We start from the raw sequence: 18,179 nt of genomic DNA, 5'->3' as shown, positions 1-18,179 counted from the left end.
TGTGTAGGTGTATCATCTATTCATTCATGGTTGTTGTACCCACTGTAATGTCAGCAAAAGCCCCTGTGCATCCTTAATCTAATGGAAACCTCTGTCATTGATGGTAGAAAGCCATAATTGGGTTTGGGGAAGCAGAGCTGTCCTTGGGCAGAGCTGTCTCAGAATAAACCCCAGCAGTGTGCTTTTCTCAACAAAAAAAGCAAGAATTCAGTAACTTACCCTCTGACCAGGATGAGATGATGATAAGATGCAAATTGTAAATCTAAAAGTTGCTTTGAGTTCACTGTATTTTTAGAGCTATCCTACTTCAAGTTCACTATGACAGCTTATCAGGAGAGGCCATTATTCAGAAGTCTGATAGAGACTTTAAATGAAGTGGAATCTTAGCAGCTATGCCAATTTCTTTATCATGATGGGGAAAGATTCCATTGGAAAATGCACTGTGATAAATGCGGCAAAGGCTATTTGCTCTCAAAACAATAAGAAATCCCATCTGTAAGTGTATAGTACTATCTGCTTTAAAAGAAATTCAGACTATAGAATACACAAAACATTGCATATTTGCTGAATTCTAGTGAGTAGAAAACATGATTAATTTATATGTCATTATTGTATTTTCCAGAAATTGTGCATCTTTGACAGTTTTGGAACCCTAGTGTTTGCAGTATTTATGGGAGTATGGGGTAAGTTATTTTCCTTTTTTTTTTTCCAGTTTACTTTTACATCTTAACGTTAAAAAAAACAAACCTGAGATCATATAGGCATCTAATTTAATAGCATTTCACAGTTTTATATAAGCTATCAAAGTAACCTACTTTTAGGACCTTGGATTCCCCAAGTTTCAGCTCCCTTAGAGCTCCATTTACAACTCTGAAGACCAATGTATGAATTACTGTATAAAAAACTACTTGAAAATATGGTTACTTAAAACACACATTTATTATTTTTCATGATTCTCTACATCAGCTGGGATGTTCTGCAGTCACATGCTGGCTCAGCTGATATCTGCAGTAAGCTAGCAGCTCCGCCGGGATAGATGGTCTGGCAGTCACCAGTCTGGTTTGGTCTATGGGGCTCAGCTGGGCTGGCTAGTCTTGATCTACATGGTGTCTCATCCTCCAGTGAGGGTTCTTCACATGGTGGTTTTAGGGTTCCAAAGAGAAGCAAGAGAGGGCAAACCCCAATACACAGACATTTTTTGAGTCTGTTGTTGCATCAAGTTTGTGAATGTCCCATCAGCCAAAGTAGGTCATGGCCAAGCCAACAACAATGTGAGGAGGTCAGAGGACTGACTGTCCAAGGACTTGGATACAGGGAGACATGGTTCATTGGGAGCTATTATTGTAATAGTCCCCATAGCTGTGATCCACCCTGACTTTCATGGGGTTGGGGTTTTGGGGGAAGCCACAACACAGAGATTACAGGTAAGCTTTCTTCTTTATACTCTTTTATATGAGTGAGTATTTAATAAGTATATGTTACTATTATAATAGTAAATAATAATAATAAACTATTTAATAAATATAGTCCTAAAGAATATAATTCTTCTGTAGGTGCTTTAACACTATAGTTGTATTATTTACTTTGAATAGCATCATTAATATAATGAGGCAATTACCATTTTCTTTAAATGCAGACATTTAAATGTTTAATTGACATAAACGTTCTACCATAGAAGAAAAAAATTCCATTTTCACAGACAAATGTGCTTCCAGTTTTATTGTGTAAGAAAAGGGGGAGGTAGAGCTCAGGTTATATAGATAGCTGGGAGAGGAACATGACTCGGGTCTCTTAATCTTGAGAAGACGACACATGAACACATGCAGCTCACGAAACAGTTCTTCCTCAGTGTCCTCGAGAGCGTTTTGCTTTCACAGTGGTTATGCCTATTAGAAGTCACCAAATGGATCCCAGAACAGATGATCCAATAGTTCCAGGCACTGTTTACAGATTAGTTGCCGCTCCTGGGGAAAGTAAACTATAAGATGGCCAAACTTACCTACAAAGTTATTGTCCTGCAGACATTTACCTATGTTTTGGCTACAGACCAAACACTAGCTAATATTTGACACATAGAATAAAGATCAAATTCGTGCATCGAGATCCTCTTTACCCCTCCATTGTAAAATATGTTTCTTTTGGGGCACCTGGATGGCTCAGTTGGTTAAGCGTCTGACTTTGCCTCAGGTCATGATCTCGTGGTCTGTGAGTTGGAGCCGTGCATCGGGCACTGTGCTGGCAGCTCGGAGCCTGGAGCCTACTTCAGACTCTGTGTCTCAGTCTCTCTGCCTCTCCCTGCTCACACTCTGTCTCTCTCTCCCTCTCTCTCAAAAATAAATAAATGCTAAAAAAAAAAAAAAAAAAAAGTTTTTTTAAATATGTCACTTTTATCCTCCCCCCAGTAAGAGCAGAGGTACCGAACACCTGGGTGATGGTCCTTTTAACAAACCAGCACTGATTTGTAAAGTATAAAATTCTGACACATCTGTTGAACTCCATATATATCCTAATGCATGTTGACAGCCCTAATTTAGAAATACATTTTAAATAAAGCAAAAATTTATAAATTAATCTTGGCACTGCAAAGATAAACCTCAAATTTCCTAGCTGACTTTGCTTTCTGTGACCATCAACTCCACCATGTTTATAGAACTGACTTAAGCATATTCAGCTGACTTTATTTCATCAGATTTTAGAATGCAGAAAACATTTCAACACTGCTTGTAGCAGCATATGTGCATCTTTAAGGATATGTATGTATGATGAAGTCTTTATTTTTAAAGTGTATCATATTGCTTTTCCTGTTACCTCTGCCCTTATGATAACTGCTGCTGTGAACCTTGTTACAGGAAATCAGAAATTGCAGAACCAAAGAGGCAGGAGGACCATGTGAAGTCTTTTATTTCACTACCATTCATATTCCTCTAGCATCTCTTGTGTGCCCAGGTCTATTAGAGTATTGTTAGTAGTTTTGGCTCCCTCAGAATTCTAAAAGTTGAGGGCTGTAAGCCTTTTGTAGTAAATGTAGCACCAACCATATACTTACCTGAAAAATGTCCACCCTTTTAGGCCAAGCCAGCCCACCCGTTCATACTGACTTGGAGTCCTAAACCCATGGTGGAAGTACCAGTTGCTAACATATCCGCTCCTCCTCATTCCTTATTGCTCCTTACCTCCTTCCATTGGATTCTCCCTGGCTCCAGGCTCTTGGCTGCATGGCTGCATGGCTGCAGTTTTTAATTTTCACCTTGGAGTCTTGGGCTGGGCCTAGTGATGTCCAGAAAAACACCAGACACTTGGCTTATGGGGGGGCTGGGGAGTCAGGAAAGCATTATCCTAACCAGCTACACTTGGGGATCAGGAAACAGCTATAGCCAGTTAGTTCGAGAACTCAGTCTACTGTTCCCACTGCATCCACACCAGCACAATAATGCCGCTCCTGCAGCCATCTCTGCCTCCATTCAACTCCGTTTCGGATTTAAGTGACACATAAATGCATCTGATGGGCATTTTATAAAATCATATCAGGAACCCCAGCTGCAAGAAAGTCTGAAGCCATGTGGTTTTTAATCTAGTCTTAGTTAGGAACGTGGAATAGAAGCTGAGCAAAGCTCATCTATCTTACTACCTTTGTGAGTAAAGAGGTGTAACTCATTTCAAGGCCTCATAAAATATCCCTGCTCTCCAGCAGTAAACGTCTAGTGACTAGAACACTACCACGTGCTACACTGTACCCCTTGTCCTTGGGCACCGCTGGATGGCACCGCCAGTGCTGTATATGGCTCTCTTCTTCATGTGATGCATACTTTCTTTAGATGTAATAATACCTTGATTAAGAGGACAAGCTGTTCTTGCTTCCCAAGGTCCTAGGCAGCCTTCCCTCTTCTCCATTACATGTCGATGTAAGAGCCCTGTGTCTATCTAATCAATAAGTGCCTCATGGTGTGTGGTTTGCCAGAGAACATAGGTGCAGTGCTCCCCATCAGAGGAAGAGCGATCCAAAGACACAGGACAGGAAGTTCCTTTCTGACATCATGCACAGTCACCTGAGGCCCTGGTGCTCTGGGCTCCCCAGCAATGTGCATCGGCAGTGCTGTGGCCCATGAGCAGTCTAAAACCTTGAGTGGTTATTATACGTTACCAATGTCTCCATGGACCCTGAGAACTAATGCCCAAGGGTTTTGTAGACTTCATCCTCCAATGTCCCGCCTAACTAAGGAGCTAGGTATTGCTTGAGGCAATACCACATGGTGAGGAAGCAGAGCTTGGGTTCTGGAGCCAAGAATGCCTGGGTTTGATTCCTGCCTCTAAAACTGTAACCTCGGGCAAGTATTTTAACCTTTCTGTGCCTCTCTCTCTTTGTGTCTAAAATGAGGAGAGTGATAGTTACCGTAGAGGGGTGTGAGGGCTTTTACCTATGTCATTAAGTTCATAACAGCCCTGTGAGGTAGGTCTTCTTGCCCCCCATTTTACAGAAAGGGAAGGGGGGGGGGGCTCAGAAAGTTGGAACATTTTGACCAGGAGTCACACATCTGATAATTGTCGGAACCAGAATTTGAACTTGATTCCAACATCCGGGTTATTTTTACTCTCACTCATTGTTACTGGAAAATTAGTAAAGTTAAAACAAACACCGCTGGGAAGTGAGTGCTTTCCCGATTTCGGTTGTCTTCACCACTGGGGAGTGCTCAGTTCATGCCACTAGCAGCCACTTCCCAGGGTCTCCTTCTTTATCTCTGGCTGCCCACCTGAGATCTGCAGGCTGTCAGGCCAGCCTCTTTCTGCTCTCCACTCTGGCTATTCTCAACTCTGACTGATGTTAGACCTTTGAGAGAAAACAAAACACAATGTTCCTGCCCCTATTCTAGTCCAATATAATCAGAAACTCAGGGATGGTGCCTGGGCTCACTGTTGTTTTTTTAAAGCTCCCAAGTGCTTCTCATGTGCAGCCAGGATGAGACCCACCCCTCTACACCTCATTTAGTGATCTCATCCATGCCTGGCCTCAGTTACTACTATAAAAAGTATCCGGTTCAGGGGCACCTGGGTGGCTCAGTCAGTTAAGCATCCGACTCTTGATTTCAACTCAGGTCATGATCCCATGGTTCATGAGTTTGAGTCCTTCATCAGGCTCTGCACTGACAGTGTGGAGTCTGCTTACGAGTCTCTCTTTCTCTCTGCCTCTCCCTCTCCCTCTCCCTGCTCACGTTCTCTCTCTTTCAAAATAAATAAACTTAAAAAAAAAAAGTTCCTGGCATATCTTAGATCTTTCTCCCAAGTTGTAGACTTTTACATACCTACTAGACATCTTTTCTGTGGCCCAGAGGCACCTGGTTAGAACCAAACCTGTTGCCTTCTTGGACTCACTCCTCTTATAGCCCTTCGCATTGTGAGGTATGGCACTAGAATTTAAGACATTGCCCAAGCCAGAAACATGGCTGGCATCCTAGACCTGTTCCTTCCCTTTACACACCTGCATCTTTCCAACCATTCTTCCTGCCAAATGTGCTGTCTTCTCTCACCTCCCCACCTAAGCAATCCGGTCTCCCTGCCTCTAGTCTCCAGACCACCTGCAATATCCCCTCTTCCTTTAAGTTACAACCTGAACTTCTTTCAAGGCATAGAGTCCTTTGTGATGTGCCCCGGCGATCTCTCCACTGGCTGCCCCAACCTTCCTCATTATACCTTGCACTCATTTCCAGATATTTGCAGTTTCTGGGAAGTATCTGAGTCTCTGGCTTCCTTGCCTTTGCATGCACAGCTCCCAGGGGAGATGACTTTAATATCCAACCTTCACCTGATCGAATCCAAGTCGGTCATCTCAGAGTGGCTGTAGTGGCCCCTTCTCTGGGAGAGCCTCGGCTACTCGTTGGTCACTCACCCAGAGCCACCTGTGCTTTTATCCTGACCCCCCCCCCCCACTAGTCTCTGATAACTATCATTTCACCATCATTCCTACACACCTAGGAGCTCCTTGAAGCACGGCCTGTGTCTTGTTTCTCTTTATTCTCCGCACATAAAAATACTTGTGTGTGGAACAGTGGTAAATCCAGTATTTCTATATAGGAAGAGCTTAGGGGTACCAGTCTGATTGAAAGAAGGACACCTGGGTGGCTCAGTCGGTTGAGCGTCTTGACTTCGGCTCAGGTCATGATCTCATGGTTCATGAGTTCGAGCCCTGCATCGGGCTCTGTGCTGACAGCTGACAGCCTGGAACCTGCTTCTGATTCTGTGTCTCCCTCTCTCTCTGCCCCTCCCCTGTTTCTCTCTCTCTCTCTCTCTCTCTCTCAAAGAATAAATAAACATTAAAAAAAATTTATAAAAAAGAAAGAAGGGTCTATGGGATTTACCCTGAAACTATATTTTCAATCAACATTTAATGTTGTTTTTATTTAGTATTTTAAGTTTCAGGTCTTAAAAGATAGTAAAGAGTTCTAAAAATTATTTCATTCATATTTCACACCAGATTGAGAAAAGCATCATTTTTGCATATTTAAGAATATTGTTTTAATCCGGGGTGGCTTGGGTGGTGGTAAATAGAGATTTAGGGAAACTACTAAAGTTTCCCCCCCACCAGGCTCTTAGGAAAGAAGAGAGGGAAAGGGATGTAGGGAAGAACAGGCTGAAGGATGGATGGACCATAAACTGTTTTTGAATTATGGCAGTTATTTGTGTTTTTTACTTGGCAACAACATGCTGGTAGCAGATGTTCTAGCATTAGACACACTCACATGCCTTCTGACCATCATGTTGTTGTTACCTTTCCGGTGGCTATAGTCTGTTTTCACAAGCTGAGTAAATTATCAACATCATCTTTAAAAAAAAAAAAAAAAAAGTAACTTGTTTTTCTCTTCTAAATCATAGTATCACCTACTAGATTAGATTTTATTGACCATGTACAAAAGTGTTATGAGTAATTACAATGATTAATAATTCAGGACAGCTTTGTTGACGGTCCCCATGCTCCGGTTCTCTCTCTGCTAGTAACCTTGTTTCTGGAGTTTTGGAAGCGGCGCCAGGCAGAACTGGAGTACGAATGGGACACTGTTGAGTTACAGCAGGAGGAGCAACCCCGGCCAGAATATGAGGCCCGGTGCACTCACGTGGTGATCAACGAGATCACTCAGGTAAAGTGGACATTAGGTCGATGCACTCTAGCCTGTTTATTACAGCAGTTCTCAGCTTTGGTGGCATATTGTAATCACCTGGGTACCTTAAAAAATACTGATGCCCGGAACCCATCACTGCGTGCCCTGATGGTACTTGGTGGCCTGGGCTGTGTTCCAGGCACAGGGATTTTTTTAAAGCTTCTCTGGTGATTCTAATGTGCAGCCAAGCCAAAGAAGTATCGCTTAGAACAGTGGACATGGGAGATAAATGTGACCCTTCTTTGTTGTTACCTTTCCCGTGGCTATAGTCTGTTTTCACAAGTTGAGTAAATTATCAACATCATCTTTAAAAAAAAAAAAAAAAGTAACTTGTTTTTCCCTTTTATTTTATTTTATTTTTTTTAATTTTTTTTTTTTAATGTTTATTTATTTTTGAGACAGAGAGAGAGCATGAACAGGGGAGGGGCAGAGAGAGAGGGAGACACAGAATCTGAAACAGGCTCCAGGCTCTGAGCTGTCAGCACAGAGCCGGACGCGGGGCTCGAACTCACGGACCGTGAGATCATGACCTGAGCCGAAGTCGGACGCTTAACCGACCAAGCCACCCAGGCGCCCCTTGTTTTTCTTTTAAATCGTAGTATCACCTACTAGATTAGGTTTTATTGACCTAATCTAAAGTAAAAGTGGGGGGAAAAAATTAGACCCTGACTTAAAATGTAGAAGAAAAGATGCATTGGTTTGTGTCCTTTCTTTCATTCCGGTAAAAAATGCAGGAAAGAAAAATCAGACTCCATGAGCTCATTGTATAGGGAAGGATGCATTGGATTTTGTGGTTGATTCTCAATTTTTCACATGCGCCTTCATTATTACAGCCCCTTTTTCATCCTAGACCAGCCACCCTTTGTGCTGCACTAAAGCCTCAGCCACTGCTCCACCTTCTGGTTGGGACGCACGCGAGACTGTGCGGCTGTCATCCTCAAGTTGTAGAAAGACTAGAGGAAGAAGGGAAACAGTTGTTGAAGTCCAACTGTGTTTAGGCCTGTGCTAGGCATTTTATATAATTGGAAAGGTAAATTCCTTCTGCTACTGCAAAAATAGAAATAAAAATAAAACAAAGCTCTACCTCTCGGTAGAAACATTCCAAAGCCAGTGAAAGATAATTTTTGAGTCATCTGCATTAGTGCTCTTTTCCATCAACACAGAAAATTTAGAGCTGATTGTTCTTGCAGTCATCAGCATAAGGACAGTCAGTTCTGAGTACAAATAATTCTTGGAAAGAAAATACTTTTAACAAGAGCATCTGAAAATGTCCCCAAGTATAGATTTTATAAATTGAATCAGAGATTTACAGAATGCCGACACTAAAAGGGACTGGAGGGAGCAGTTCAACCTCCTCATTTCATAAATGGAAAAAAAATGAGGTTCAGTTATCAACAGAAGGTGACGTTTGTCTTTTACAACGTAACAAGCTTCCAGCGATTCCCATTTTGTATATTTCTCACTGTTTACTATGGAAGAGGATAGGGTCAAACCATGTGCTGTTGAAGGACAGCACATTCAGAAATGAAGGCAGAAACTTACATAAAATTAGATGTTGAAACACCTTTTAAATACTAGGGTAGAAAAAGCTTATAATATTGGCAACAGAAAAGGTGCTGAAGAAAGACAATTTGGTAATTTAAAATTGCCAACGAATAAGTTAAATTTCCGTTGAAACGTAGCTTGTTAAAAAATTAAAGATGAAGGTTCATTTTTCTTTATCTTTTTTCCTCATTTTACTTTCATTGCTAATGCATACTCAATTAGGCTGTAGTGTGGTAATGAAGTCTTAGGAATGAGACTGCAAATCTAAACAGCAACTTACTAGCCGAATGATCTTCAACAAATTATTTAACTTCTCTGTGCCATAGCTTCCTCTATAAAATGGGATTGATAGAGTTGCTTCCTCACACGGTTGTGGTTAGGATTAATTGAGTTAATGTGCAGAACCTACTTAGAATAGTACTGGCCTAGAGTAAATGTAAGTATTTGTGGGTACTATTATACTATAGCTACTCTTACAATCCAGGTAAATCTTGAGAAGTACTAATCTCCAGTCTTAAAAATTAAATATATTCTTATGAGTTATGGAAACTCTTAAAATTCATAGCTATGCCAAATCGACATATAAAGCTCAACCAAGAAACACATAGTAGGTACCTAGTATTTGCAGATACCCGTGGAACTCACTGTCCTGCGTGGGCTCTGTGCTGTCATTGCCACCATTTCTAGAATCTGAGACAAGCTCAGGAATGTAGTTTACAGCTTAGCGTTGTCAGATAGACTCCTGAGCTGAGATCACAGCAGACAAACGGTTCATTGTTCATGCTCACATTTTCAAAAACCATTAAAAATGAGCACGTACTTGTTATGTGTATGTTTGAAATCAACAACAACAACCAAATGCAGTTATGAGTAAGGAGGCTGTTTGAAAACTAATTTTTACAAAAATTAAGCTTAGGATTTAGAGACCAATCAGGACAAAAATCATTTCACCAGAGTATACCTTTGATTTTATAAACTAAACACTTGCACAGAGAGTTATACGGATACATTTTTTTTAGGAAGAAGAGCGTGTGCCCTTCACTACCTGGGGAAAATGTATCCGTATAACTCTCTGTGCAAGTGCTGTCTTATTCTGGGTAAATCAGTCACAGCCTTTTTAATATCTAATTTTAAATATCCTGGAAACTGAAGGTGTACTGGAAACTGGTAGTCTGATAGAGAGAAGTGTTTCCAGAGAACCACTCAGCCACCATGTGGAACAACTCTCAATATCTATCTGCTCACAGTGGTTCTTTCAGTTCCTTCCACCTCATCTGTTTAGATCAGATCAATGGTTCTGGATTTTCCATTTTCTGGTGAAGAGACCAAATGGGAGGCATTAAGAATTCTAAAATTTTCTGACAGTAATAGCTAAAATAAAATGTCTAGGAATAGCCTTAAAAGGATAATAGGAATTATCAGAAAAAACGTAAAAACTACTGAAAGATACAAAAGAAGACTTAAACAAATTATTGTAGATAAAAAGATAATATACCTAGATTATCAGGACTTTTGAAATTAATTTGGGGTTTATTATTAATAAAGTCATATTAGTAATATAATAATTAGTAATATATCGAGAATTTTATTGGCTCAAAAATAGCCAAATTAGAAAATAGGACATGAAGCCCAGATATGGGACCTCCTATCATTAACAATACACAAGAAGGGAGGCATTATAAATCAGTGGGATAAGTAAAGATTATTTAATAAATGGTGACGGAACACTTGTTAGCTACTTGGGAGAGAAAGATGGAAACCATACTATTAACATATATTGTAATTCCAGAAACAATCAAAAGGTAACACCATAAACTAGAAATAAATATTGGTGAATATGTAATCTCTAGATATAAAAAGACTTTCTAAACATGACAGCAATGGAAGAAGTTTCAGAGGAAAATATTTAAAGATTTCCACACATCCAGGCACCTTGGTGGCTCAGTCAGTTAAGCATCCTATTTTGGCTCAGGTCATGATCTCACGGTCCATGAGTTTGAGCCCCACATCAGGCACTGTGCCAACAGCCTGCTTCTGATTCTCTCCCTCTCTCTCTGCCTCTCTCCCACTTGCACTCGCTCTCTCTCTCTCAAATAAATAAATAAACGTTAAAAAAAAAAAAAAAAAAACCTTTAAAGATTTCCACACATCAGAAGCGTCCTAAGCTTAAAACAACAGAAGACATTTTTGTTAACCAATAGGGCAAAGGTTTACTACATTCAATACATAAAAAGTCCAGATCACTTGTAACACCAAAGATCTCAAGAGCCAAGGAGGCAGAGAACATGAATACCCTTTCACAAAAGAAAAAACACCCTGGCAACTGTCAAGCCTCAATCCTAATTGAATCAGTGCACACTAAAATGAGATACAGTGTTTCACCTATCAGGTGATAAGGCTCAGTGTTTGTGAGGATGAAGTGCAGTCATCAGCTGCTCTCATACCTAAGCTATGAAAATTTTAAGCTGCTTCTGGCCTTCTTAGCAGTATGACAGTAAGTATCAAGAGTCAAAAATATTCATGTGCTTTAATCCACAATTCAGCATGTAAAAATTTTTAATCAGGAACTCTTTCAAAATGGTAAAAGTTAGTAAAGATTAGTTACATACAGATTTATTACAAATATATAATATATATATTTATTTATATACATTATTATCCAGTAAAATCCTGGACTGCGAATAACTTGTTCTGCAAGTGTTCCACAAGATGAACATACATTTCTAATTTTAACTTGATAAACGAGGGATATCTTGCATTATGAGTAGAACGTGATGCCAGACATCACATGATCACAACTGAGCCAATGGTTCTTGAAATTCGCTTTGATATGCAAGTGCTTTGAATTACAGGCACGTTTCTGGAACAAACTATGCTCTCAGACCAAGGTTTTACTGTGTATATATAAAATCTGAGCCAAAATACTCTACTTCTAATCCTTCATACAGTAGAATATAGTGCGGCCATAAGAAAGTATGTCCATGAAAATATTTGACGACATGTGAAAATGTTAGTTATGATAGGTTTAAGGAAAATAGATAAAATATTTTTTAATATGCAAACAGTGCATAGTTCTGAAGGAATTATGCCTGTATATAGTTAGTAGATACATTTTTCTGTTTTTTCCTTTATTTAAAAAAATTTTTTAATGTTTATTTTGAGATAGAATGAGTGTGTGGGAGGGGCAGAGAGAGAGAATCCCAAGCAGATTCCACACTGTCAGCACAGAGCCCAATGTGAGGCTCGAACTCACAAAACTGAGATCATGACCTGGGCCAACCAAGATCAAGAGTCCGGTGCTTAACCAGCTGAGCCACCCAGGTGCCCCTATAGTTAGGAGTCTTTCAATTATAGGTGACAGAAAATCAATCTCCAGTTGGTATAAACAACAATGATGACAACAAAATGAACCAATAAATGGTTCCTGTAACTAAAAATCTCGGGTCTGAGGTATGACTTCCATTAAGGATAGATACTGCAGCCCAGATGACATCAAGGGCTGTGTTTTGTTCTGTCATTATTCTCTGTTCACTGGTCTCCTGGCTTGGTGGGTGTAGGCACTACCTTATAGTCTCAAAATGGCTGCAAGATTCCAGATCTCACATTCCATTCAAAACAAGATAGGTCTCTGTTAGCAGCTTCCTTTATTGACAAGCAAGCTTCTTTTTCCCATGGACACTAGCAGATCTCTCCTCACATCTCACTGAATTTTATTAAGATATTTCTCAATCCTTGAATCATTGGCTGAGGCCAATAGGATGAGACACCTATTTGCCTCAAACCAATCAGGATCTACCTGTAAACCCTAGGGGAGGAGGGGGTCAATCCAGCCCAAGCCATAGGACTGAAAATGGAGGAGAGATTATTCTCTCAAAGCACAATCTGGGTCTGCTTGTAAATCTGGGAACAGATTCAGGGCAGCAGACACAACCAGTGTCCAGTATAGAGTAATTTCAAATATTCCCTAATAAGCATATATTGAAGTTATAGCCGGAAAGATTCGTGAGGAACTTAAGAATGAAGATTCATAAGGACTTCCTTCTATGAAGAAATACTGAACCTGTCAAGTACCCTGAAGAAGTATGAAAACATGCCAAGTTTATAAAAGCTCTGAAAAGAATGAGAATTCATTTCATAAACCATGTAGGAAGCAGTGCCGTGTAGAGTTCAGTGTGACTCCAGAGTCTTGGAGTAACTCAGTTCTTTTCACTTATTAGTTGCTTAATTTGGGTCAAAGTCTTATTCTCTGTGTCTCTTTTTCTTTGTAAAAGATACAATACTACTTACCTCACAGGGCTGTTGAGGATTTTAAAAATATGTGCTGAGTTGAATAGTAAAATTAAAAATCTCAGCCATTATAAATAATAATTTAAAAATTATTATGGAGATATTTTAATTTTTTTTAATTTTTTTTTTTTTTGAGAGAGAGCGAGAGAGAGAGAGAGAGAGAGAGGAAGAGAATCTCAAGCAGGCTCCGCACTGTCCGCACAGACCCCGATGCAGGGCTTAAACCCACAAACCGTGACATCATGACCTGTGCCAAAGTCAGGAGTCAGACGCTTAACCGACTGAGCCACCCAGGCACCCTGATGGAGATATATATTTTTTAAATATGTACCATTTAGGGGCACCTGAGTGGTTCCATTGGTTGAGCAGCCAATGTTAATTTCAACTCAGGTCATGATCCCAGGGTCATGGGATGGAGCCCCATGTCAGGCTCCGTGCTCAGAATGGAACCTGCTTGGCATTCTCTCTCTCCCTCCCTCCCTCTCTCTCTCTCTCTCTTTCTCTCTCTCTCTCTCTCAAAAGATAAAGTAAAATATATACACTTTAAATGGCCCGCATTTGTTGTTCTCAGAGAGGAAGACTGGATATACCTTCTCTAATACATTTTCTTCAGCCTTGGCGAATTTTCACATATACTCACACACATAAACATGTCATTCCTTTCACAAGCATTAAACCCTAACTGTAAGAAAGGAGATAATGAGCAAAATTATTGGGGGAAATATAATGCCTTCTGTACAAACTTTAAAAGTAAGAAAAACATCTTGTTAACACTTCAGCCTCCATAACCACAGCTCACATGTAATATAGTACTTTTCGTTTGCCTGGGCTTCGTGTTCTAAGTGTTTTTACCTGGAGTAATTCATTAAATCCTCACAACAGTCCTGTAAGTTAGTTCCCATTAGGATCCTTCATTACGTGGGCAAAGAAGTTGAAGTCCCAAAGGTTAAGTGATTTGCACGAGGCCCCACAACTAGAGGCATATCTGGGATTCGAATGCAGGAACCTGGTTCCAGGACCCTGCCTGTTAATCACTCCCTTTACTGCTCTCCACAGGTGAAAACCAGCCTCTCTGTGTTGCTGGAAACAACAGGGCAGGTTTTACTTGGCCCTGAAATTCACATTTTTTATAGCTTTTGTCTCTGGTAACAGTCTTCACAAGCAGTCAGACACATCGAGTACATGCTTTGGAGTAAGTCCAAGAAAGTAGATGTAGGGAAAACAGTTTAAACACGGAACCTTTAATGTGCATTACCCAGTGGCCGGAGAAAACGTGCCTAGGGAGGAAGTGACATCCTACCAACCGTGTACAAACCGTGCTTCAGACCCCCTCACTGACACTGGTCTATGCAGTCAAAAACAACAGATGAGTGAAATGAATCTTGTGCAAAAGCAGGTAGGAATAACTGCCAGTTTCAGATCTTAAGATCCAAGGGGAGACATGTGTGAAGCTTTCATCAGCAGATACCTGTGGCCATTTCCACGTTTCCTCAGGGCACCTCTGCAGGCTCCCCGTCCTGTTCAGAATCTCACCTCCTGCAGGTGACCAAGACAACAGGTAGCACCTGCTGACCCTTGAACCAGGTGATCTGTTCTCTGCTGGAAGGAAACCTATCCCCTTCATGGATTACAACTGAGCAAAAACTTGAATGCATATCCTAAAGAATATCACTTTAGGATATCCCATCACTTCACACGTGCACCTTGTCCATTTGAGCATGAGGTTAATTTTTAAGTGTAAAAACACTATTAGTGAAGTAATAGTGCTATTAGTGAAGTGCTGTCTTTATTGTGCTTCCAGATCCTATTGATCATCGCCTCAGTTATTGGGATCATTGTCTACAGGCTCTCAGTGTTCATTGTATTTTCTGCAAAACTTCCCAAGAACTTTAATGGGACAGATCCAATCCAGAAGTACCTTACTCCACAGACGGCCACGTCTATCACTGCTTCCCTCATCAGCTTTATCATCATCATGATTTTGAACACCATATATGAAAAAGTAGCAATCATGATTACTAATTTTGGTAAGGTCCTATTATAGTTTAGGTCATTTCTAAGACATTTTTGGAACCGGGTGAGAAATAGAGACTGTCTCTTTTAGGCATTTCAATTTCCATATGTTACAAATTTTAGAAAATTTCAAGTGTAAACATATTTTATCTAACCTGTGTGGGAAATGAATTATCTACAGCTTTGCATTAGTAAAAGGGACAAAGCAAAGACAATCATTATAATGTCCAAGCTCTGTGTAAACAGATCAGTGCTGAATAATATTTTCAATTACATTAGATCACGTACCCTATTGTTGAAAGTAAATAGTCTCTTTATTACAAATAAGTGGAATAGGGTCATGGTTCCAGTGGCAAATATGCTCCTTTTTTGCTGAGAGGACAAGTAATCACAGTGTTGTGTGGCTTCCCCCGATGCTGTTCATATTAATATAGCTCTGTTCTCATCAGCTCCAGCTTTTGTAATAAATGTTTCTCTCTCTCTCTGGCTTGTATCCCAGGCAGCTGCTTCCTGGCCAGAGTTAAGCGCTCCCCACATGCTGCATATGCCTGGGTCATTCTCCGAATGGTCTGCTCAGTGGTCATCTTCTGAAAATGATCAGACTGATTTAAATTCTCAACCCGGAGGATGACCTGCTTCCTCTTCCCCAAATTCTCGTAACAAGTTCCCCCTTGTTTTGTTTGTTGTTTCAACAGTCCTACCTTATTGCAATTCAGGAAGACAAGAATATCATTTAGCAGGCTGTTCAAAAATAATTTTTTGTCCACTCAGACCTGAGAGAGAACAGCCTTTGCCCATTTGAAAACATTGGGCTTGTAAATTTTAAGGAACCCTTGAAGATTTTTGCCATGTGGGATATTGCATTCTTGGGGGAGGGGGCAGACTCTTGTAACAATGTGTGAACTTAACACAGCAGCTATATTAAGGAATTTAGAACAGCTTAAATGAAAACAGTGTGAATTGTATTTTTTTTAACATGTTAACTCATGTATCAGTGTCTTCGATTAGGGTCTCAAAGCTGTTCACAATTCTAAAATCTTGCCTTTGTTTAACTACAGAACTCCCAAGGACCCAGACTGATTATGAGAACAGCCTGACCATGAAGATGTTCTTATTCCAGTTTGTCAACTACTATTCTTCATGTTTCTACATCGCATTCTTTAAGGGCAAATTTGTAGGTTATCCAGGAGACCCAGTCTATTGGCTGGGAAAATACAGAAATGAAGAGGTATGAGTATAGAACTGCAATCTTTTGACCGTTTAAGCTGCTTTGTGTTTTCTCCCAGTTGCCCAGTGAAGAGTTTCTTCACCGTATGTTCTTCAGATTCTTTTTGCCTCAGCAGAATAAATATCAGAAAAAAATAAAATTAATCCTTCTCAGTTTCACGTTAGACCCATCTAAAATTTAAATGAGATTTTCTTTTTAATATTCCAGTGTGACCCAGGTGGCTGTCTCCTTGAACTGACGACACAGCTGACAATAATCATGGGAGGAAAAGCAATCTGGAATAACATACAAGAGGTGTTACTTCCGTGAGTATTAAGTCGTGTAATCTTGGGGATATGATAAGGGATGGGAGAGCCCACCCATCCAAATCATTTGCCTATGTGTTCACACAGCTGGATGCCTACCTCTAAAATGGAGTAAACTCTATTTAGTAAAAGTCTCCAGACAAGATGGTCCAACCAACGGTGTGAACGTATCCAGTTTTTAATAATTATGTTTTTAAAAAACCTACTTCTCTCTGTTTAACTTAAATCTCCATCTGCTACACTTTATGCGTATTAGCCCATTGTTGGTAGCTGACTGATCCCAGTCCATGGAGAGTTGGCCTTTTTTGGGACTGTGAACTATTTCCCCTCACTTCTCAGGACTTTCTCCTCCCTTTATAGGATGGTTTAAAAATCAACAGTTGTGATTTGTTGAGTTCCTAGTGTATGCCAGCCACTTGTATTAAGTGCTTTGTAGATCTCTCTCATTTAATTTTTCAAACAATTCTTATTTTTATCTCCCTTATGCAAATGAAGATTCTTTCGGTTAAAGAGGTTAAATGATTTATCCACATTTGCCTTATCCATAAGAGGCTACTGTGGGATTCAAATCCAAGATCCTAGGACTCCAAATCCATGTGCTTTCAAGAAGAGCGGTTCTCTTGTGGTCCTAAGGCACCAGGATTACATAATGTTTTAAGAGATAATCATCTAAAATGATAACCACAAATGTTTTGACTTACCGTTCTTTCCCTAAGAAATGAGAACAACAGATGTTGGTGTAGGTCACACTTTCCTTTTCAATTTTCACTGAAGCCCTATCCTGTATCAAAGCGAATAGTCCAGGGCCATCTCAATTTCTGCACATTTTCAGGGGGCTTATTATATTCATCTTTTATTGCTGCTGAACAGATTGCCACCAACTTAATGGTAATAGGACAATGAAAAACCACAAAACAACACAGATTTAATATCTCACAGTTCTAGAAGTCACGGGTCTGACAGGGGTTTCAGTGGGCTAAAGTCAAGGTATTACCAGGGATGTGTTCCTTTCACAAGCCTCTAGGATGGATCTGTTTCTTTGCCTTTTCCAGCTTCTAGGTGTTGTCCACATTCCTTGGCTTAGGGCTTCTTTTCTCATCTCAAAGCCAGAAATATTACGTGTCTCTGACTCTTCTGTAATCCCATCCCCCTCCCTCTCTCTTCCACCTTTATTGGCCCTGGTGATTACATTGGGTCCACCTGCATGATCCAGGAAACTATAAAAGTCCGCTCATTTGCAACCTTAATTCCTCCTTGCCATGTGACTTTAACATATCCGTATGTTGTGGGGAGTAGGACGTGGACATTTGGGGAGGGGGGTACATTTTTCTGCATATCACACTTAACCTTTTCAAGATAATTTCTGACTCTGAGTTTCTGTGCTCACAAAACTTTTCATCTCCTTTCTGTGTCGCCTTCCACATCTGTACTTTTTGCTCATGCCAACCCAAAGGCAGAGTGTGGTCCCTCTCCTCAGTGTCCTCTAAAACCACTCACACAAGCAGTCTTTACTAACATTTGGGACACGGAGGCAGAAAAACAACTTTATTTTGAAATAAAAAACCTCCATCTTTTAAAAGTCTTTCACCTCACTATATAACGATTTTGTGTGTGTGTGTGTGTGTGTGTGTGTGTGTGTGTGTGTGTGTGTGT

The 18,179-nt window shown here is 40.3% G+C and overlaps 1 protein-coding gene across 1 annotated transcript; it reads left to right on the top strand.

The window, feature by feature from the left end:
• Positions 1-6: 6 nt before the first annotated feature.
• On the top strand, positions 7-18,148 carry LOC125916746 (anoctamin-6). Its single transcript, XM_049623047.1, has 6 exons — positions 7-683; positions 6,985-7,127; positions 9,713-9,790; positions 14,782-15,007; positions 16,052-16,221; positions 16,429-18,148. The coding sequence occupies exons 1-6, from the start codon at positions 671-673 to the stop codon at positions 16,528-16,530; spliced, it is 732 nt and encodes a 243-aa protein (XP_049479004.1). The 5' UTR covers positions 7-670; the 3' UTR covers positions 16,531-18,148.
• The last annotated feature ends 31 nt before the right edge of the window (positions 18,149-18,179 follow it).

Source organism: Panthera uncia, unplaced genomic scaffold (assembly GCF_023721935.1).
Source record: "Panthera uncia isolate 11264 unplaced genomic scaffold, Puncia_PCG_1.0 HiC_scaffold_1074, whole genome shotgun sequence".
NCBI lineage: Eukaryota > Metazoa > Chordata > Mammalia > Carnivora > Felidae > Panthera > Panthera uncia.
Note: the sequence above shows the minus strand (reverse complement) of the source record. Positions and strands in the feature narration are given on the sequence as shown.

What these genes read in the sequence shown, in the direction of transcription:
- LOC125916746 (XM_049623047.1), top strand. An exon ending in TGATCAACGAGATCACTCAG is followed by an intron (nt 7,128 to 9,712) that starts GTAAAGTGGACA and finishes CATTTTTTTTAG; the next exon opens with GAAGAAGAGCGTGTGCCCTT. An exon ending in CAAGTGCTGTCTTATTCTGG is followed by an intron (nt 9,791 to 14,781) that starts GTAAATCAGTCA and finishes TTGTGCTTCCAG; the next exon opens with ATCCTATTGATCATCGCCTC.